The sequence below is a fragment of the Thermobia domestica genome, chromosome 9 (assembly GCF_964235325.1).
Source record: "Thermobia domestica chromosome 9, izTheDome1.hap1.1, whole genome shotgun sequence".
NCBI classification, from domain to species: Eukaryota; Metazoa; Arthropoda; class Insecta; order Zygentoma; family Lepismatidae; genus Thermobia; species Thermobia domestica.
The window spans coordinates 39,769,468-39,793,053 of NC_137462.1; the positions used below are offsets into that span (position 1 = coordinate 39,769,468).

Consider the following 23,586-nt stretch of genomic DNA (forward strand, 5'->3'; position numbering starts at 1 on the left):
GATCTATTAGGGTTCTTATTCCACGTTAAGTTGTAGATCACGTCTCACATAGTCTCGTTAGACTCTACTCCAGCGTTTCCCAACCGGTGTGCCGCGAATGGGCCGCTGGTGTGCCGCGAGGAAATCAAAACAAATTATTAATTCTATAGGAGTCAAATTGCAAGGCATAGGGGAAAATGTATATTTGTATTTCACATTACTATGAACCTCTACTATAAATCTACAATTTTAAGTTTCATACTGTGTTACTTTTCTGTACATTTTTAATGTTGGGAAACGTATTTATCATTGTCATGACCATTATTGCTTCTTTATTGTTGCAGACTATTTCGTAACTTGAAATTTTAACATATCATTCACTAAATTCAACAAAGCAAATATGCATACAAATTACCTACAATTGTGTTTTAAAAGTATAGGAGATTTGTTTATTTATTCGTTATTTAGTGATCTTTCCTTTTAGTTAAAGGTTAGATACAGTTTTCGAAAGAGAAAGTGGATTTTTAAAAACTCGAGTCCTATATTTCATTGCAATTGTTTTCTATTTTAAAATTAGAATGAAAAATAAGCATAATAATTTACCTATGGGTGTGCCGCGAGAATTCAAGTTACACCTATAGTGTGCCGCAAGTAGAAAAAGGATGGGAAACGCTGCTCTACTCCATCCACGAATATTAAAAATGAAATATGTTAATTTTCTAATTTAAATAATAATAATAATAATAATAATAATAATAATAATAATAATAATAATAATAATAATAATACCACGAACATTCACTAAATTTGCATAAAGATTGTTGACAAAAATATAAAAATGAAGTTTCGTTAGGCCAAGTTCTCCTCTTATGATCTATGATACCAGATATTGCTATTTGGGTTGCCAACCGTCTGGTGTTTTACCGGAAAGCTCGGTTTTTAACCTCCTTGTACGGTGTCCAGTATGACCTTAAAACCGGACGTTAAGTTTCCGGTATTTTTTCCTCTTGCTAGTCCAATTCTCTGTACTATTCAGATTATTTTGGAGTGACGAAAGGAATCGTTTGTCAATGAACATGCTTAAAAGCAGAGCTTATAATTCGCTTTGATATCGATCTGTCGTGCACGAAATTTGCTGAAGAGTTGAAGGCAGAAAAATTTACTGAACTTATCAAAACTGCTAAAGGTCATTTTCAAGAGAGCAGCTACCACTGTTTCATCCTTAACTACATCTTCCAATTAAATAATGTATCCAGATCCAGTTAAAGTACATAGGGATTATCACACATTACCAGTCTCAGAGAAGCTGGTAAGACTTATTTTTAGAGTATACTAGCATAAATTACCCGCTTCGCTTATTTAAATTAAGAATAAATGGTAATATGTTCCGTTAGTTAGTCACTTTATACTATTAGTAAAGTGCGCTTTGATATCGGTGACTTTCGATGATTTTTATATATCCGCTCCCCTCCCCATGTTGCAAGGCATGACATCGGAAATGTTCATCTCAGATACCCCGAAAACTATGAATTCGACACTGATATTGGTCATTTCGATAATTTATATATATATATATATATATATATATATATATATATATATATATATATATATATATATATATATATATATATACCCCACTCCTCCAAGTTGCAGGGCTGAATCTGGATATAAACGGCATCAGAGGTGTCACTGTTCATCTTAGCGACCCCGTAAACTATGGATTCGATACTAATATCGGCCATTTTCGACACTGTTCATTTTGAAATGTCTCTCCCCTCCCCCACCTTTAAGTTACACCGTGAAAGTGATATGACAAAAACAATCTCAGGTTTAAACTTCATCCAGATTGTAAATTTGATCGAGATCGTCCGGTGGTTCAAAAATTATTAAGTTTTATTTATTTTTTATATATCTCCCCCTCCTACTCCCTCCCACCCTTAAGTACAACCGTCAAAGTGAAATGATAAAAAACAATTCAGGCCCGAACCTTATCTATGTTAAAAATTTGATCCAGATTGATCGTTTGAATCAAGAGTTATTAAGTTTTATTTATTTTTTATATATCTCCCACTCCTACTCCCTCCCTCCCTAAAGTACAACCGTCAAAGTGAAATGATAAAAAAACACTCAGGCCCGAACCTTATCTATGTTAAAAATTTGATCCAGATTGATCGTTTGATTCAAGAGTTATTAAGTTTTATTTATTTTTTATATATCTCCCCCTCCTACTCCCTCCCTCCCTAAAGTACAACCGTCAAAGTGAAATGATACAAAACAATTCAGGCCCGAACCTTATCTATGTTAAAAGTTTGATCCAGATTGATCGTTTGATTCAAGAGTTATTAAGATTTATTTATTTTTTATATATCTCCCCCTCCTACTCCCTCCCTCCCTAAAGTACAACCGTCAAAGTGAAATGATAAAAAACATCTCAGGCCCGAACCTTATCTATGTTAAAAATTTGATCCAGATTGATCATTTGATTCAAGAGTTATTAAGTTTTATATATTTCCCCCTCCTACTCCCTCCCTCCCTAAAGTACAACCGTCAAAGTGAAATGATAAAAAACATCTCAGGCCCGAACCTTATCTATGTTAAAAATTTGATCCAGATTGATCGTTTGATTCAAGAGTTATTAAGTTTTATTTATTTTTTATATATCTCCCACTCCTACTCCCTCCCTCCCTAAAGTACAACCGTCAAAGTGAAATGATACAAAACATCTCAGGCCCGAACCTTATCTATGTTAAAAATTTGATCCAGATTGATCGTTTGATTCAAGAGTTATTAAGTTTTATTTACTTTTTATATATCTCCCCCTCCTACTCCCTCCCTCCCTAAAGTACAACCGTCAAAGTGAAATGATAAAAAACATCTCAGGCCCGAACCTTATCTATGTTAAAAATTTGATCCAGATTGATCATTTGATTCAAGAGTTATTAAGTTTTATATATTTCCCCCTCCTACTCCCTCCCTCCCTAAAGTACAACCGTCAAAGTGAAATGATAAAAAAGAATTCAGGCCCGAACCTTATCTATGTTAAAAATTTGATCCAGATTGATCGTTTGATTCAAGAGTTATTAAGTTTTATTTATTTTTTATATATCTCCCACTCCTACTCCCTCCCTCCCTAAAGTACAACCGTCAAAGTGAAATGATACAAAACATCTCAGGCCCGAACCTTATCTATGTTAAAAATTTGATCCAGATTGATCGTTTGATTCAAGAGTTATTAAGTTTTATTTATTTTTTATATATCTCCCACTCCTACTCCCTCCCTCCCTAAAGTACAACCGTCAAAGTGAAATGATACAAAACATCTGAGGCCCGAACCTTATCTATGTTAAAAATTTGATCCAGATTGATCGTTTGATTCAAGAGTTATTAAGTTTTATTTATTTTTTATATATCTCCCACTCCTACTCCCTCCCTCCCTAAAGTACAACCGTCAAAGTGAAATGATACAAAACATCTCAGGCCCGAACCTTATCTATGCTAAAAATTTGATCCAGATTGATCGTTTGACTCAAGAGTTATTAAGTTTTATTTATTTTTTATATATCTCCCACTCCTACTCCCTCCCTCCCTAAAGTACAACCGTCAAAGTGAAATGATACAAAACATCTCAGGCCCGAACCTTATCTATGTTAAAAATTTGATCCAGATTGATCGTTTGATTCAAGAGTTATTAAGTTTTATTTATTTTTTATATATCTCCCACTCCTACTCCCTCCCTCCCTAAAGTACAACCGTCAAAGTGAAATGATACAAAACATCTCAGGCCCGAACCTTATCTATGTTAAAAATTTGATCCAGATTGATCGTTTGATTCAAGAGTTATTAAGTTTTATTTATTTTTTATATATCTCCCACTCCTACTCCCTCCCTCCCTAAAGTACAACCGTCAAAGTGAAATGATACAAAACATCTCAGGCCCGAACCTTATCTATGTTAAAAATTTGATCCAGATTGATCGTTTGATTCAAGAGTTATTAAGTTTTATTTATTTTTTATATATCTCCCACTCCTACTCCCTCCCTCCCTAAAGTACAACCGTCAAAGTGAAATGATACAAAACATCTCAGGCCCGAACCTTATCTATGTTAAAAATTTGATCCAGATTGATCGTTTGATTCAAGAGTTATTAAGTTTTATTTATTTTTTATATATCTCCCACTCCTACTCCCTCCCTCCCTAAAGTACAACCGTCAAAGTGAAATGATACAAAACATCTCAGGCCCGAACCTTATCTATGTTAAAAATTTGATCCAGATTGATCGTTTGATTCAAGAGTTATTAAGTTTTATTTATTTTTTATATATCTCCCACTCCTACTCCCTCCCTCCCTAAAGTACAACCGTCAAAGTGAAATGATACAAAACATCTCAGGCCCGAACCTTATCTATGTTAAAAATTTGATCCAGATTGATCGTTTGATTCAAGAGTTATTAAGTTTTATTTATTTTTTATATATCTCCCACTCCTACTCCCTCCCTCCCTAAAGTACAACCGTCAAAGTGAAATGATAAAAAACATCTCAGGCCCGAACCTTATCTATGTTAAAAATTTGATCCAGATTGATCGTTTGATTCAAGAGTTATTAAGTTTTATTTATTTTTTATATATCTCCCACTCCTACTCCCTCCCTCCCTAAAGTACAACCGTCAAAGTGAAATGATACAAAACATCTCAGGCCCGAACCTTATCTATGTTAAAAATTTGATCCAGATTGATCGTTTGATTCAAGAGTTATTAAGTTTTATTTACTTTTTATATATCTCCCCCTCCTACTCCCTCCCTCCCTAAAGTACAACCGTCAAAGTGAAATGATAAAAAACATCTCAGGCCCGAACCTTATCTATGTTAAAAATTTGATCCAGATTGATCATTTGATTCAAGAGTTATTAAGTTTTATATATTTCCCCCTCCTACTCCCTCCCTCCCTAAAGTACAACCGTCAAAGTGAAATGATAAAAAACATCTCAGGCCCGAACCTTATCTATGTTAAAAATTTGATCCAGATTGATCGTTTGATTCAAGAGTTATTAAGTTTTATTTATTTTTTATATATCTCCCACTCCTACTCCCTCCCTCCCTAAAGTACAACCGTCAAAGTGAAATGATACAAAACATCTCAGGCCCGAACCTTATCTATGTTAAAAATTTGATCCAGATTGATCGTTTGATTCAAGAGTTATTAAGTTTTATTTATTTTTTATATATCTCCCACTCCTACTCCCTCCCTCCCTAAAGTACAACCGTCAAAGTGAAATGATACAAAACATCTCAGGCCCGAACCTTATCTATGTTAAAAATTTGATCCAGATTGATCGTTTGATTCAAGAGTTATTAAGTTTTATTTATTTTTTATATATCTCCCACTCCTACTCCCTCCCTCCCTAAAGTACAACCGTCAAAGTGAAATGATAAAAAACATCTCAGGCCCGAACCTTATCTATGTTAAAAATTTGATCCAGATTGATCGTTTGATTCAAGAGTTATTAAGTTTTATTTACTTTTTATATATCTCCCCCTCCTACTCCCTCCCTCCCTAAAGTACAACCGTCAAAGTGAAATGATAAAAAACATCTCAGGCCCGAACCTTATCTATGTTAAAAATTTGATCCAGATTGATCATTTGATTCAAGAGTTATTAAGTTTTATATATTTCCCCCTCCTACTCCCTCCCTCCCTAAAGTACAACCGTCAAAGTGAAATGATAAAAAACATCTCAGGCCCGAACCTTATCTATGTTAAAAATTTGATCCAGATTGATCGTTTGATTCAAGAGTTATTAAGTTTTATTTATTTTTTATATATCTCCCACTCCTACTCCCTCCCTCCCTAAAGTACAACCGTCAAAGTGAAATGATACAAAACATCTCAGGCCCGAACCTTATCTATGTTAAAAATTTGATCCAGATTGATCGTTTGATTCAAGAGTTATTAAGTTTTATTTACTTTTTATATATCTCCCCCTCCTACTCCCTCCCTCCCTAAAGTACAACCGTCAAAGTGAAATGATAAAAAACATCTCAGGCCCGAACCTTATCTATGTTAAAAATTTGATCCAGATTGATCATTTGATTCAAGAGTTATTAAGTTTTATATATTTCCCCCTCCTACTCCCTCCCTCCCTAAAGTACAACCGTCAAAGTGAAATGATACAAAAGAATTCAGGCCCGAACCTTATCTATGTTAAAAATTTGATCCAGATTGATCGTTTGATTCAAGAGTTATTAAGTTTTATTTATTTTTTATATATCTCCCACTCCTACTCCCTCCCTCCCTAAAGTACAACCGTCAAAGTGAAATGATACAAAACATCTCAGGCCCGAACCTTATCTATGTTAAAAATTTGATCCAGATTGATCGTTTGATTCAAGAGTTATTAAGTTTTATTTATTTTTTATATATCTCCCACTCCTACTCCCTCCCTCCCTAAAGTACAACCGTCAAAGTGAAATGATACAAAACATCTGAGGCCCGAACCTTATCTATGTTAAAAATTTGATCCAGATTGATCGTTTGATTCAAGAGTTATTAAGTTTTATTTATTTTTTATATATCTCCCACTCCTACTCCCTCCCTCCCTAAAGTACAACCGTCAAAGTGAAATGATACAAAACATCTCAGGCCCGAACCTTATCTATGCTAAAAATTTGATCCAGATTGATCGTTTGACTCAAGAGTTATTAAGTTTTATTTATTTTTTATATATCTCCCACTCCTACTCCCTCCCTCCCTAAAGTACAACCGTCAAAGTGAAATGATACAAAACATCTCAGGCCCGAACCTTATCTATGTTAAAAATTTGATCCAGATTGATCGTTTGATTCAAGAGTTATTAAGTTTTATTTATTTTTTATATATCTCCCACTCCTACTCCCTCCCTCCCTAAAGTACAACCGTCAAAGTGAAATGATACAAAACATCTCAGGCCCGAACCTTATCTATGCTAAAAATTTGATCCAGATTGATCGTTTGACTCAAGAGTTATTAAGTTTTATTTATTTTTTATATATCTCCCACTCCTACTCCCTCCCTCCCTAAAGTACAACCGTCAAAGTGAAATGATACAAAACATCTCAGGCCCGAACCTTATCTATGTTAAAAATTTGATCCAGATTGATCGTTTGATTCAAGAGTTATTAAGTTTTATTTATTTTTTATATATCTCCCACTCCTACTCCCTCCCTCCCTAAAGTACAACCGTCAAAGTGAAATGATACAAAACATCTCAGGCCCGAACCTTATCTATGTTAAAAATTTGATCCAGATTGATCGTTTGATTCAAGAGTTATTAAGTTTTATTTATTTTTTATATATCTCCCACTCCTACTCCCTCCCTCCCTAAAGTACAACCGTCAAAGTGAAATGATACAAAACATCTCAGGCCCGAACCTTATCTATGTTAAAAATTTGATCCAGATTGATCGTTTGATTCAAGAGTTATTAAGTTTTATTTATTTTTTATATATCTCCCACTCCTACTCCCTCCCTCCCTAAAGTACAACCGTCAAAGTGAAATGATACAAAACATCTCAGGCCCGAACCTTATCTATGTTAAAAATTTGATCCAGATTGATCGTTTGATTCAAGAGTTATTAAGTTTTATTTATTTTTTATATATCTCCCACTCCTACTCCCTCCCTCCCTAAAGTACAACCGTCAAAGTGAAATGATACAAAACATCTCAGGCCCGAACCTTATCTATGTTAAAAATTTGATCCAGATTGATCGTTTGATTCAAGAGTTATTAAGTTTTATTTATTTTTTATATATCTCCCACTCCTACTCCCTCCCTCCCTAAAGTACAACCGTCAAAGTGAAATGATACAAAACATCTCAGGCCCGAACCTTATCTATGTTAAAAATTTGATCCAGATTGATCGTTTGATTCAAGAGTTATTAAGTTTTATTTATTTTTTATATATCTCCCACTCCTACTCCCTCCCTCCCTAAAGTACAACCGTCAAAGTGAAATGATACAAAACATCTCAGGCCCGAACCTTATCTATGTTAAAAATTTGATCCAGATTGATCGTTTGATTCAAGAGTTATTAAGTTTTATTTATTTTTTATATATCTCCCACTCCTACTCCCTCCCTCCCTAAAGTACAACCGTCAAAGTGAAATGATAAAAAACATCTCAGGCCCGAACCTTATCTATGTTAAAAATTTGATCCAGATTGATCGTTTGATTCAAGAGTTATTAAGTTTTATTTATTTTTTATATATCTCCCACTCCTACTCCCTCCCTCCCTAAAGTACAACCGTCAAAGTGAAATGATACAAAACATCTCAGGCCCGAACCTTATCTATGTTAAAAATTTGATCCAGATTGATCGTTTGATTCAAGAGTTATTAAGTTTTATTTACTTTTTATATATCTCCCCCTCCTACTCCCTCCCTCCCTAAAGTACAACCGTCAAAGTGAAATGATACAAAAGAATTCAGGCCCGAACCTTATCTATGTTAAAAATTTGATCCAGATTGATCGTTTGACTCAAGAGTTATTAAGTTTTATTTATTTTTTATATATCTCCCACTCCTACTCCCTCCCTCCCTAAAGTACAACCGTCAAAGTGAAATGATACAAAACATCTCAGGCCCGAACCTTATCTATGTTAAAAATTTGATCCAGATTGATCGTTTGATTCAAGAGTTATTAAGTTTTATTTATTTTTTATATATCTCCCACTCCTACTCCCTCTTTCCCTAAAGTACAACCGTCAAAGTGAAATGATACAAAACATCTCAGGCCCGAACCTTATCTATGTTAAAAATTTGATCCAGATTGATCGTTTGATTCAAAAGTTATTAAGTTTTATTTATTTTTTATATATCTCCCACTCCTACTCCCTCCCTCCCTAAAGTACAACCGTCAAAGTGAAATGATACAAAACATCTCAGGCCCGAACCTTATCTATGTTAAAAATTTGATCCAGATTGATCGTTTGATTCAAGAGTTATTAAGTTTTATTTATTTTTTATATATCTCCCACTCCTACTCCCTCCCTCCCTAAAGTACAACCGTCAAAGTGAAATGATACAAAACATCTCAGGCCCGAACCTTATCTATGTTAAAAATTTGATCCAGATTGATCGTTTGATTCAAGAGTTATTAAGTTTTATTTATTTTTTATATATCTCCCACTCCTACTCCCTCCCTCCCTAAAGTACAACCGTCAAAGTGAAATGATACAAAACATCTCAGGCCCGAACCTTATCTATGTTAAAAATTTGATCCAGATTGATCGTTTGATTCAAGAGTTATTAAGTTTTATTTATTTTTTATATATCTCCCACTCCTACTCCCTCCCTCCCTAAAGTACAACCGTCAAAGTGAAATGATAAAAAACATCTCAGGCCCGAACCTTATCTATGTTAAAAATTTGATCCAGATTGATCGTTTGATTCAAGAGTTATTAAGTTTTATTTATTTTTTATATATCTCCCACTCCTACTCCCTCCCTCCCTAAAGTACAACCGTCAAAGTGAAATGATACAAAACATCTCAGGCCCGAACCTTATCTATGTTAAAAATTTGATCCAGATTGATCGTTTGATTCAAGAGTTATTAAGTTTTATTTACTTTTTATATATCTCCCCCTCCTACTCCCTCCCTCCCTAAAGTACAACCGTCAAAGTGAAATGATAAAAAACATCTCAGGCCCGAACCTTATCTATGTTAAAAATTTGATCCAGATTGATCATTTGATTCAAGAGTTATTAAGTTTTATATATTTCCCCCTCCTACTCCCTCCCTCCCTAAAGTACAACCGTCAAAGTGAAATGATACAAAAGAATTCAGGCCCGAACCTTATCTATGTTAAAAATTTGATCCAGATTGATCGTTTGATTCAAGAGTTATTAAGTTTTATTTATTTTTTATATATCTCCCCCTCCTACTCCCTCCCTCCCTAAAGTACAACCGTCAAAGTGAAATGATAAAAAACATCTCAGGCCCGAACCTTATCTATGTTAAAAATTTGATCCAGATTGATCGTTTGATTCAAGAGTTATTAAGTTTTATTTACTTTTTATATATCTCCCCCTCCTACTCCCTCCCTCCCTAAAGTACAACCGTCAAAGTGAAATGATAAAAAACATCTCAGGCCCGAACCTTATATATGTTAAAAATTTGATCCAGATTGATCGTTTGATTCAAGAGTTATTAAGTTTTATTTATTTTTTATATATTTCCCCCTCCTACTCCCTCCCTCCCTAAAGTGCAACCGTCAACGTGAAATGATAAAAAACATCTCAGGCCCGAACCTCATCTATGTTAAAAATTTGATCCAGATTGATCGTTTGATTCAAGAGTTATTAAGTTTTATTTATTTTTTATATATCTCCCCCTCCTACTCCCTCCCTCCCTAAAGTACAACCGTCAAAGTGAAATGATAAAAAAACAATTCAGGCCCGAACCTCATCTATGTTAAAAATTTGATCCAGATTGATCGTTTGATTCAAGAGTTATTAAGTTTTATTTATTTTTTATATATTTCCCCCTCCTACTCCCTCCCTCCCTAAAGTACAACCGTCAAAGTGAAATGATACAAAACATCTCAGGCCCGAACCTTATCTATGTTAAAAATTTGATCCAGATTGATCGTTTGATTCAAGAGTTATTAAGTTTTATTTAATTTTTATATATCTCCCCCTCCTACTCCCTCCCTCCCTAAAGTACAACCGTCAAAGTGAAATGATAAAAAACATCTCAGGTCCGAACCTTATCAATGTTAAAAATTTGATCCAGATTGATCGTTTGATTCAAGAGTTATTAAGTTTTATTTATTTTTTATATATCTCCCCCTCCTACTCCCTCCCTCCCTAAAGTACAACCGTCAAAGTGAAATGATAAAAAACATCTCAGGTCCGAACCTTATCAATGTTAAAAATTTGATCCAGATTGATCGTTTGATTCAAGAGTTATTAAGTTTTATTTATTTTTTATATATCTCCCCCTCCTACTCCCTCCCTCCCTAAAGTACAACCGTCAAAGTGAAATGATAAAAAACATCTCAGGCCCGAACCTTATCTATGTTAAAAGTTTGATCCAGATTGATCGTTTGATTCAAGAGTTATTAAGTTTTATTTATTTTTTATATATCTCCCCCTCCTACTCCCTCCCTCCCTAAAGTACAACCGTCAAAGTGAAATGATAAAAACATCTGAGGCCCGAATCTCATCTATGTTAAAAATTTGATCCAGATTGATCGTTTGGTTCAAGAGTTATTAAGTTGTATTTATTTTTTAACTCTTTCCTCCCCCTCTCCTAAGTTCCTCGTCAAAGTGAATAGACAAATACCATCCCAGGCCAGAACCTGATCTATGTTCAAAATTTGATCAAGATCGGTCGGGTGGCACAAGAGTGATGAAGTCACAAACACAGTCACTTTCATTTCCACTTTTTTACATATACCTCCCCTCCCCCTCCCATACGTTGCGCCGTCAAAGTTAAATGACAAAAAATATCCCAAGCCCAAACGTCATTTATGTTGAAAATTTGATCGAGATCGTTTGTTTGGTTCAGGAGTTAAGTTCTATTTATTTTTATATATAAATCTCCCGCTCCCCTCCCACTCCCCTAGGTTCTACCATCAAAGTGAATATATATATAGAACTTAGGGGAGGGGAGGGATCTAAAAAATATATAAAACTTAATAACTCGAACTACCCGACCAATCCCGATCAAACTTGCAACTAGTTCAAATATATATAAACTTTCCAGGCCCAAACCTTATCTGTTGAAAGTTTGATCGGGATTGGTCGGGTAGTTCGAGTTATTAAGTTTTATATATTTTTATAGATCCCTCCCCTCCCCTAAGTTCTACCGTAAAAGTGATATGTTAAAAGCCACCGCAGGTCCGAACCTCAACTATGTTGAAAATTTGGTTAAGATCGGTCGGGTGGTTTAAGCATGATGAAGTCACAGACAGTCACTTTTATTTTTATTTTTCAAAATATATCTCCGCCTCCCCCTCCCCATCCTCTAAGTTCCACCGTTAAAGTGAAATGACGAAAACATCCTAGCCCCGAACCTTATCTATGTTGAAAGTTTGATCGAGATCGCTCGGATGGTTCAAGAGTTATTAAGTTTTATTCGTTTTCCTATATTTCCCCTCCTCTCCTCCCCTCCCCTAGGATCTACCGTCAAAGTGAAATGATAAATAAAACTTGTCAGGTTCGAAACACATTCCGCCTTATGCATCATTAGCATCATACTAAAACACTGACTACTGCAGGAGACTTATGTTAGTCGAACCCTTTAGTATGACACTAACAGCGCTTCAAAACGACTCTGCATAAGACCCATTATGTTGAAAATTTGATTTAAATCGATCGGGCGGTTCAAGCTTTATTACTGACGGACATATATATATATATCCCCCTCCTTCCCCTCCCCTACGTTGCTCCGTCAAAGTGAAATGACAAACATTTCAGTCCTGAATCTTATCTGTGTTGAAAGTTTGATCGAGATTGGTCGTTTGGTTCAAGAGTTATTAGGTTTCATTTATTTTTCTTATACTTCCCCCTCCTCCCCTCCCCTAAGTTATACCGTCAAAATTAATAGCTAATAACACTCCCAGGCCGGAACTGCATATACGTCAAAAATTTGATCGAAATTGGTTGGGCGATTGAAGAGATTAAGTCACAAACATATAGTCACTTTTAATTTTATGATATAAATTTTGTGTATGACATACTTATATTGCCAATTACATTTGCTTTCTTGTTTTAAATGAAGTATATTATTGATGGTAGACTACAAAAAATATAGCTATGTGTCGACCAGGCCCGTATCCACAGGGGGTCTAGGGGGCCGGGCCCCCCTAAATTTTTGATGACCCCCTTAAAATTTTCACGGCAGGCTTGCAAATGAACTATAATATGGTGATGAACTATATATAATATGGTTGGATCGGTCCCCCCTAACTCTACCGGTCCCCCTATATTTTTGAGCTGACTACCGGCCGACTCTACTAAAACTGGGATAAGTAAGTTTAATAAATTCTTCAAAAGTAACTAAAGTAACCATTCCCAGGTTGTTCATATATATATATATATATATATATATATATATATATTTTTTTTTTCTGACGAGCGATGATGTGACAATCTTAAGAGTATACGTACTCCAGAAGGGTGTCCATTATTTCCATTTTCAAAAGTTGACCACCCTAATTGCCATAATTAATTTAACGAAACATACAGTGGTACCAAGTGATTCTAGGTGAGTAGTTAGTGTTTGCCCTTCTATTTGTGAAGTCTCAAGCTCGAATCCGAATATTCGGAATTGATTTAATTGGTGTATGTGTCCTTTTTTTTTTTTTTTTTTTTTTTAGAAATAGAGCCATATAAGACAAAAACTATAGTTTAAAGTAAATTTGAACCACTCTAGTGGGGGTTCAATGGTCTCCTACCGTGAATCGAACTAGAGACCTCGTCTATTAAAGGCGTGCGCGTAACGAGGATGGCTAATTCTGACTTCCCTGGTTCCCTCCACCATTTCTTGTTCAGTCCTGCAAAATGAATGACAAGTTTCGCGCTTTTACCTTATAGTTCCTTATGCCTTTCTTACAAATATTGCTTCCTATTACTTTTTTTCTGGCTTTTTGTCTATGTCTGAAACTTTTTTTGGTTATTTTTATAGTTGTATGAACTGTTTGAATTATTAATTTAAACTACTTGGTAAAAATTGAAGTACATTTAGTCAACTTACCTTGTAATGTAGCATTGTTATTTCCTAGTGAAGCTGCAAGTACCACAAACACAAACACAGAAAGTAACCTGTTTGACCGCATGTTTTGCATTTGCAGTGTCCCCATTTAACAGGCTGAGTGAAAGCATAAGCAAAAGCGTGGGACACTGAACGATGAACTGGTGAATAACAAATGAGAACTAAGTGAAATTTCCTTCTAGCTTTTTTTCCCCTTCTTTTCTTTCGTTCGCTCTGAGTTGCAAGGACAAAATGAAAGAAATTGAGGAAGATCAATCTTGAATTTCATTGGTCAACATTTCTAGCAGGAAAATACAGCGAAATTCAGTGTTGCAAGCAACAAACTTATATCAAAATTGTAAATATTGTTAGTTTAGTACATATTTGAAAGTTTTGCTCTGTCAATCAGGACCGAATCAACATTTCTTTGGTTCTCCGCAGACACAAAAAAGTGGGACTGCTATCGTTCTTCCAATAACAATAGTAATAACAATAACATATCAATTTTGTGGAACCATTTAATTCTATTTGTGAATGTGAAGGCGATATTCAAAACAAAAATAACAGAAAAAATTACTCCTTCCTATCCACAGGCTTCCCTATAGCAAAACTAGCATTACATGTTCATTATTTTAAGAAATATGTATGTGTGTCAATGTTAGATGTAAAGGAAACGTGGGGGGATGCCGTACAGTGGGGAATACTGCGCAGAAGTATATTACAGAACTGGTAAGCATGACAATGCTGAGAACGTGTCTCGAACTTGTAGAGAAACTGATAATAATAATTGAAAAATATATATCAGGACAGTACGTGTCTAATTTGTCATGTAAGAGAACATTCTTAAGAAAATGGATATTTGAACTTATTTTCTTTTTCTTCCTGAGAAAACTTAGAGCTAGATGAAAAGTTATGAACTTTTAACGTATAATTTTGCTTTATACTTAAAATTTGTACATATATAAAAAATTAATACACAATAACACACTGAGCAAGGCTATGTGATAATATGTAAAAAAAAAAAAAAAAAAAGTATCACGTAACAGTTTCAACACAGTAACAGTGTCTTCATCAGACCTCCACTCCTTCTGCTAAGGAGTACAAGGAGTGGAAGTCTGATATGAAGACACACTTATTGTGTTGAAACTGTTACGTGATACTGTTCTTTTACATATTATCACATAGCCTTGCTCAGTGTGTTATTGTGTATTAGTACAAAATGGAAACAAGGCCTGATAGAATAATTAAAAATTAATATAGCTTATTTTTATTTCCTGTGTAATCTAAAAAAAATATTTGATAAATCAAATTATGTTCAAGGCCATGAGGGTTATGAAAAAAATGAAATTAAATCTTTAAGATTTCACGATAATGCCTTTTAGTCTAAGGGAGACGAGTGTTTAAGGTCAGTGAATGATGGTGGAATGAGAATGTGGGAGGAAACGGAGTACTCCAAGAAAACCCACGAACACGATGTTGTCCACCACATACTTACTTTGTGCTGCTAGATTTTGTGATGTACAAATAGTTTGCTAGTACTATTCTTTGATCACAGAAGATGAAACTCAATAATTTATTGGAGCAGACCACTAAAAACCAAAAAAACAAACAAACAAAAAAAGCATCTTAAGGTTGCAGAACGTTTATGCAAGTATATCTGGAAAGTACATCTAATGCAGTTAAGAGTCTTCATCCCGGCGAAATTAAAATACCGCTAATTTTACAGTAATTATGTGGTATCTTCAAATGGATAAAAGGAAATGAAATGAAATCTTTAAGTGTTACGTCCCACGGCTATGCCGGTTAGGCTAAAGGAGCCGGTGATGATGAGTAATGGATGAAATGGTGGAATGAAGAAAGTGGGAGAAAACGGGAGAACCCCGAGAAAAAAACCCACACACGGTGTTTGTCCACCACAAAGTTCACTTGGCGGGGGCTGGGATCGAACCCGGGACCCCAAGCACCAGAAGTGAACGCTCTACCACTGAGCCACCGCGGCCTCAAATAGATAAAAGGTAATCGAAATGTGGAACAAGAGCGCCCTAGACAATATTATTTTACATGAGAAACCGTTATTACGACTCACTTATCTGCTTTCGATTTCGAGCCATTTTGAAAATCGGCATTTATTTTCGTGTTTCTAAACAGCTGAAAACGGAAAGCTACTAGGTGACTTGTGATAACGGTACCTCACGCAAAATAATATTGTCTAGGGCGCGCTTGTTCCATATTTCAATTATCTTTTATCTTTTTGAAGATATCACGTAATTACTGTAAAATTAGCGGTATTTTAATTTCGCCAGGATGAAGACTCTTAAGCTAGTGTTAGGTTTGATAGACCCAATCATATGTTGGAGAATAATGATGAAACTAGTGTTTTAGCTAGTTTCCAGTCTCTTTCGGTACTTCCAGGTTTAGAAAACAGGATCAAGAATGAGCTATCTATCGCCTTTGACGAGTTCATCATATGATGAGAAAAAAAAAGAAAAAAAAAAGGTTTGTCAGAGTTAGTAACTACGACAATGATGTCTCAGCTTATGAAAAGGAGCACAAACAAAAGCAGCTATCACTGACGGAGATTAGATTATCTGCAACTGTTTCAAATTACGCAATAGAAAAAGAACCGACTTCCTGAGAAACTAGCAAGAACAAGCGATTGTATGTTATTGTCCGTTTACTGTAGCTTGGCGCTGTGTTTTGATACAAAAACTGGCTAGCGAATCTTAGCAGTCCTTCCCCTTCTTTCCCCTTATCGCAGTGGTAACAGTGGCACTAACTCATCAACTTTAGCACTAGTAGAGTTTGGTATTTGCAAGTTGCGTAAATTTCGAAACAGTTTACCTCTTCTCTAATCAGGGCCCGTAACTTATGTGGAGCAGGGGAGGGGCAACTGCCCCCAGGGAGGTTCCTCGCCGTTCGAAGGGGCCTATTTTGAAGCAAAATTTTCTTAATCCATATACGATACGAACATGAAATTATAAATGAAGCATCAAACAGTTTCACTTCATTACATAAAGCAGCGCACAAAAGGTAAATAGACAAAAGTGAGTCGTGGGCCCACTTCAGTAAAAAACGTCTACTATTAGGGGCCCTAGAAATAACATTTATTCGTATGGTTTTGAGATTTGTCAATATTGTCCCCTGTCATGTATGGAAGCGGCCCAGGGGCGTAAGTAACGGCCCCGCAAACCTTGCCGTGAGGGAGGGCCACAGGCTCCGGGGGACATAGATAGTAAGATAAAGATAGAAAAGGGGGGCCTTAGAATGAGAAAAAACTTTTTCTAGGAGGCCCAAATACACGTATTAATGCTTGCCCCCCAGAAAAAATTTAAGTTACGGCGCTTTCTCTAATGTGAATTTATTGGTACAGTTCTGCTAATAGTTAACTAGAAAAATATATCAGGTTGGTCTCTTTAAACCTTGGGTCGTGGAGAGAAACAATCTTACAGGAGGATAGTATTCAGATTTTAAGAAGGTGAGGAAAAGAGAGCGAGGATGAGAAAAATGAGAAGAAAGAAAGAAAGAGAATGAAAGAATCACTTCTACATTTACTTCATAATGAATTTAAACACATAAACGAAAAAGAGATATCGGAACCCACGACCATAATATTTGTGGAAGTGTTGGCAACATTCTGGCGTAATATATTTCCCGCCAATTCTGGGGCCTCAGTGTTTGGCCCAATTCTGGCCTTACAGCAGTGGCGGATCCAGGGGACGATCAGGACCCCCGGAGAGGAAACTTTCTTATTTTATATATTTAAATAAAACCCATCCCAGAGTTTGGAGCTCTTAAAAGTAGCTCTACGTAGCAGTACTAAAACCCACCGCCCTCCCCAGAAGTCCGTCCTGAATCCGCCCCTGCCTTACAGAAGCTATCGTCTAGGCATTCACCTCGTGGGACTGAGTAAAACCTTAATAACGAATACCAGCCAGAGCTGGGTTCATGCCCACGCTGATCTACCTATTTTAATGCCTTTTTTTGTGTTGGACAGTGTCTGGTAAGGGCACCCAAACAGGGTAAATGCGTACTGTTTTAAAATATTTACATGTGAAAATTCGCTTTATACTGTACTTTGAACACGTAATTCAATGTGTATTATATTCTTCTTATAGCAGCATGCTTTATTTCCTAATACTTTAAGTCTATGGTTGTTAATATTTATAATTATTGCATCATACTAATCCTTCTCAAAGCTCGTTCAATTAGTATGAAATCCTAGACTTAGCAGTTTGCAACATTGCAAACCTTCACCAACAGGCAATAATGTGGCAAGAATATTTCCACCTATACTCGCATCGAAATTCCCAGCCTCTGTTTACAATCAGTACAAGATGTTTCTGTCGCCTTATCATGAAAACAACACTGTCCAGCGAACCTAACGGTGTTCGCTTTCTCTGTTTATTGTTTACAATACAAGTTGCATGCTTCCAGTATTGCCAGGCGTACAAGGTTTTCGCACACTTTCGAACAAGAACACTTGTACAAAATTGAGTGTGCATTATATGTAAGATTGTATTACATAATAACTAACTCGATTTGTCATAACGTTAATATCTCAGTCATCCCAAAAGCAGCAATTTATGTAGTAATAACAATTGTTCTATGACTTTGCAGAAGTAGGTACATTCGGTTCGGCGATTCATGTGCCTGACAACCATGAATTTACCATGTAGGGGTGAGAAGCAAAGTGTTGACGCTCGCACTACAATTGTTGTTTGTAAACAATCTTCCATCCTAGAGTGAACGGACAATACGTTATATGATATTGCATGCTGGAAGTTCTCGATTTCTTTACAAACAGTATATTTAGCAAACTTAATATTTGAGATTGGTTCATGAGAATAGAAGTTGTTTTCCAAAAAACACAACTTTTTTTTTTTCAGGATCACAATAGTTACAACATATTACGGATTCAAGCAATTCAATCGAAATCCAGAATATCGTTAATTTCTGCTGTTTTAGAAAAAGTAGTCTCATTGTGGTCAAATGTTCAGGGCTTGGTGGTTTTGCCCATTGAGACTTCTTATCCGGATCACAATACTTACAACCAGGCCCGTATTTAGGTAAGTGCTATTCTGTGCTCGAGCATAGGGCGGCAGAATTTAGGGGCGGCAAAATTATAGATTTTTTAAAAGATTCACAATAAAGTAATACTTAAAACTAGCAACCGGCAGAGTCCCGCGCGAGAAAATGTTTTAATGTGTTTAACTTGCTCTAATTACAGTAGTTACTAATTAGCTAGCTTATCTGATTATTTTCTTTTTTTAAAAAAATCATGCTCTCCCATCTGCACCCCAAGGGTGAGGATGAGCTTCAACGTCATGAAAACTGATACCGTTAAACCCAAAAATCTAGAAAACTATGAATTCAACACTAATAGCTGTCGTTTTCGATTACTTTCAAAATCTCCATCCCTCCCTGGTAAGTGGAGTAGGCTATGACTTTGAAGTTGAATTGGATTAAAACTGTCACTATTCGTCTCAGTGACCCAAAAAACTATGAATTCAACTCTAATATGGGTTATTTTTGATTATTTTTAAAATACCCCCATGATATTCTTATGTGGTCTTTGCACCCCCATATCTCAGTTCATGTGTGACCTAGGGACCTGAAACAAGTAATTTGGATCATTTCTCAGAGGTTTAAAACATTAAAATTTCATGTTTCTATATTATGGTTCTCGAGTTGAAAAGCACTACAGACCTTTTTAAATTCCATACTTCACTATCACAACGATAACAGTAAATATTTAAGAAATTCAATCACAACTCAAGTGAAATTATGAAATATGAAAATTATATGACAGCTGATTAAGAATTAATAGAATGCATTTTCTCCGGACAGTAAATTAAGACCTACATGAATAAATTTCATGCCAGTATTGAGAGAATGTGTTCCCAATGGATAAGTGGTTAACTCGTTGCCTTGTAATCAAGGGGATGATATGTTTGCAAAATCAAGGCTTGTTTCCTTGTTTGAGTCATAAGTTTTTGCGGGGGGGGGGGGAGGGGATGCGGGAGATGTTAATATATCTCTATCTATCTATCTATCTATCTATCTATCTATCTATCTATCTATCTATCTATCTATCTATCTATCTATCTATCTATCTATCTATCTAAGGGGATTAAAGAAACAGTAAAAAGCAGAAAATAACTTATTACTAATATATATATATATATATACTAGCAGCGTTCACCCCGCTTCGCTGCGGTCACCCCGGAACGCAATAAACTTTGTTACTTAGATAATTTTTACTTTTTCGCTTTCAAGTGATATGATAAAAACCATAGAAGATTGCAGTAAATGTTAACATTATATCGCCTGTCATTTATGTTAACCCGCCGAGTGACACGGTCATGCGGGTTGCATATAAATACGTTTATTTTTTTACCTATGATGAACTAACAAAGGATTTGTACGTTATGGACACTTGAATGGTCAATTATCTCAAGACACTGGTAATTGAAAATTAAAGTGATATGATAAAAACCATCTAGGGTCCAAATCCTAATAACCCCCCAAAAATGAAAGAAATTGGTTCAGCCGTATTAGCGTGATGAGGGAACAAAGGATTTGTGCGTTCTCTTTTATATATAAGATATATATTGAGAAAAAATTAATAGCAACTCCTTGGAATTTTACGCATTTAAGAAGTTTCTACCTAAACATGCACAAATATGCAATGAAATACATAAAATTAAAGGAAATTTTGTGTACAAAAATCCAAATCTACTGACAGAAGTTACATATCTTTACAACAATTGATGATATTCAACAAATGTGTGGGAATGGAAACACAAATCCGTCATGCTAAACGTTCATTTAATGGATGACTCGATGTTGTTTTCAGTGAGGTCCGCGGTCAATAAGGTAATTCACGTTCCAAGCGTGCAGTATAGTTTCTGCTTCCTTACTTATTGTGTAGGTGCCCTGGGTTACGTAATTGGATTGTTCTAGTAGTGTTATTTTTACTGACAAATTTTAAAGTGATAGTTTACCCATAAATATTGATTTACCGCTTATAAATTATTGATATCGGGCATCGATATGGGTAAAACGTGTGACATTACACCACAGAAAGCCACTAGAATTAAAACATTAAGTGAGTGTGGCAAAACTAATGCTGAAATAGCCCGGATTATGGAACTGCATAAAAGTACAGTGGGAAGACAGCTGGCCAAGATTCAGGAAGCAGGGTGCATAAAAAGTGAAAGAATTGGCAAATGTGGTCAAAAATGAAATCCTCTCCTAGACAGAACAGTGCATTGCGACGGTTGTCTTGCAGACTGGTTTGAGTCATCAGCAAATCTTGCTAGAAGTTGGAGGGAAACATCTGGTGTCGACGTTTTTCCGCGAACAGTGAGAAACAAGTTAAAATCAATGGGTTTGCGTTCACATAAAGCTGTCAGGAAGCCATATCTTACACCGGAACAACGTAAAAGGCGCGTAGAGTGGGCCAAACTCACAAGGCGCAAAGTGACCAGTGGCGCAGTGGCGCAAAGTTCTGTTTAGTGACGAGATGAAAATAACCATTTATGGCAATAATTCACGCGCTAGAGTTTATCGCATGACTGGTGAAGCACTTAATTCTGCGTGTGCTGTAAAAAACTTCCACGTACTCTACCAAAGGTTAACCGCCGATTAAATGGGCAAATGGCTTCCTTCTTCACCATGAAAACGCACCGTGCCACACCTTGCTTTTGATCTGCAAGTGTTTGACTGAAAAATTATTGCTGTCTGTCTACATTTTCTGTGCTCTCCAGATATAGTACTCTGCAACTTCTGGCTCTTCCCAACAATTAAAATCGCCCTTAAAGGAAAACGTTTTGATACCATTCCTGACATTGAATGGGCCACGACAGAGCAACTGAACGCCCTTCCAAAAGAAGCCTTCCAGAAATTCTTCCAGTAATAAATTGAACGTTAGGAGAAGTGCATTACTAGCCAAGGACAGTACTTTAAATAAGATAAAATCAAATTCCATGTAAGCTTAATAATGTGTTTCTAATAAAATTTATTCACCGTTTTGATCACACCTTATATGTTGTGTTTATATTTTCTATCATAAAACTGGAAAACACGCAAGATCCTTATGCAGTGGGTGACAGGCAAGAGATGAAGTAAGCAATTTCTCCTCACATTTCAAAACTTCACTTTTAGAACGTTCTTTATTTCACAAACGTATAGTACATATAAAAACCAAACCAATGGAGAACCAACATACATTTCTGATATATGCCTATTGCTCAAATTATACATACATTTTAAAATCTCTTCTAAATTACTACAAAAATGTTTTTTAAGACGAAAAAAAGTTTGTTTACAGAGAATGATATGATTTAAGGTAGTGTAATTCCTGTAACGTTCGATATCCAATCAAGGAATGACGCTATTTTTGTAAACCCATCTGGTTTTGAGCCTGGACATCCTGTACTTCCAAAAGAGGAGATTCCAATCTGGTAAGTGATGTTGTTATAATTTAGTAGCAAAGGACCTCCACTGTCGCCCTGTGGAAAATAACACAAATATCTTAATGTTAGAAGAAAAAACGTATAGTAATAGGTTTCTTACCATGTAACAGAGAAATCTTAACTTAGGACAGTTTATCGATACACTACCTTCTTGATATTATAACAGGAGGTCTCTATGAATTTTATATTTCAATGAGTTATTTTTTTTTCAATAAAATGAGTCTATCAAAATTTGGCTTTTATAGCACTTAGAAATATACTAAGACACTGTCAAATTACTCAGTGGTAAACATAGAAAGTATATTTGAAAATACCTACTACTTCTTTCATTGTTTTTTTTTCTGTGTGTGGATTTCGTAGTTATAAAAGCATCAGTTATAAAAACATTTTCAATAAAGCTGACAGTAGGGAGACCTTATAAACATAATCTGGAACTGCATATGTTTTCTGTGAAATTTATACAGGCATTTGACAGTATTGATAGGCAGGGTGCGTGCATGCCAAGCGATATGTTGCAACGATCTATCACGAATGTTCAACTCCTTGCAACGGTATGTTACTAATGCTGATCCCCACGCTGAAATATGAAATGACAAGAACCATAGGATATTATACGTTGAAACTAACCATGTAACTCCATTTGATAGGCACGGTGCGTCCATGTCATGCGATATGTTGCAACGGTCTATTATGAACGTTGAACTTCTTGTGATGGTGTGTTACTAATGCGTATAATCACGTTGACATATGAAATGGCAAGGACCATAGGATATTATGTAACCATGTAATACCATTAATGACAGGTTTATATAGTATACTAAAATTAGGGACTTAATAGTGGATCACACTTTAGTGATAATATCTAGGACATAAAACAAATTAGAGCAAATTTATCTCAACTCAGAATTAGGAAATTAATAGTCAAACGGAAAATAATATCCACAATAGAATGGAGACAAAGCACTAGTAATTTAAAATGGCGACTAACTTTCGATACTTCGGCAACTCTACAAGTAAACAAGCTATAATATAGGGTGGTTCTAAATTCAATACCTATTTTAAATTTAGATTATGCTAGAAACTAGCATCAGCTCTTGCTGGCGTGTAACACTGTTTACTACTGTGAGATTTACCATTTATAATTTCAGAAGTTGATGCAGTGAAAACCGTAAACTAGCTGGTGTATACAGCATAGAAAACAGAGCTCAGATTGCCGCCAGGTATGAAGTTTGGATGTCGATGGTGGTAATGCAGAGATGGTGGAGGTAAGAGCGAGGCAGGAATGCAACGCTTAACCCTAAGACAATAAAAAAAACTGTCATAAGAAATTAATGACAACTGGTAACGCGTTAGATGCAAGTCGATCTGGACGGTCTTCGACATTGATAATTTCCCTGG

The 23,586-nt window shown here is 35.6% G+C and overlaps 2 protein-coding genes across 2 annotated transcripts in view; both read right to left on the reverse strand.

Annotated features, from left to right (window-relative positions):
• LOC145694596 (multicopper oxidase 3-like) overlaps positions 1-13,944 on the reverse strand; it is a 110,372-nt gene extending 96,428 nt beyond the window's left edge. Inside the window, exon 1 of the mRNA XM_081770966.1 lies at positions 13,715-13,944. Within this exon, the coding sequence (XP_081627092.1) occupies positions 13,715-13,820 (106 nt within the window). The 5' untranslated portion in view covers positions 13,821-13,944. The remainder of the gene's footprint in view (positions 1-13,714) is intronic.
• A 7,915-nt stretch (positions 13,945-21,859) lies between these two features.
• The window catches only part of LOC145693969 (chymotrypsin-1-like), a 150,255-nt gene continuing 148,528 nt past the window's right edge, over positions 21,860-23,586 (reverse strand). Inside the window, exon 7 of the mRNA XM_081770129.1 lies at positions 21,860-22,224. Within this exon, the coding sequence (XP_081626255.1) occupies positions 22,057-22,224 (168 nt within the window). The 3' untranslated portion in view covers positions 21,860-22,056. The remainder of the gene's footprint in view (positions 22,225-23,586) is intronic.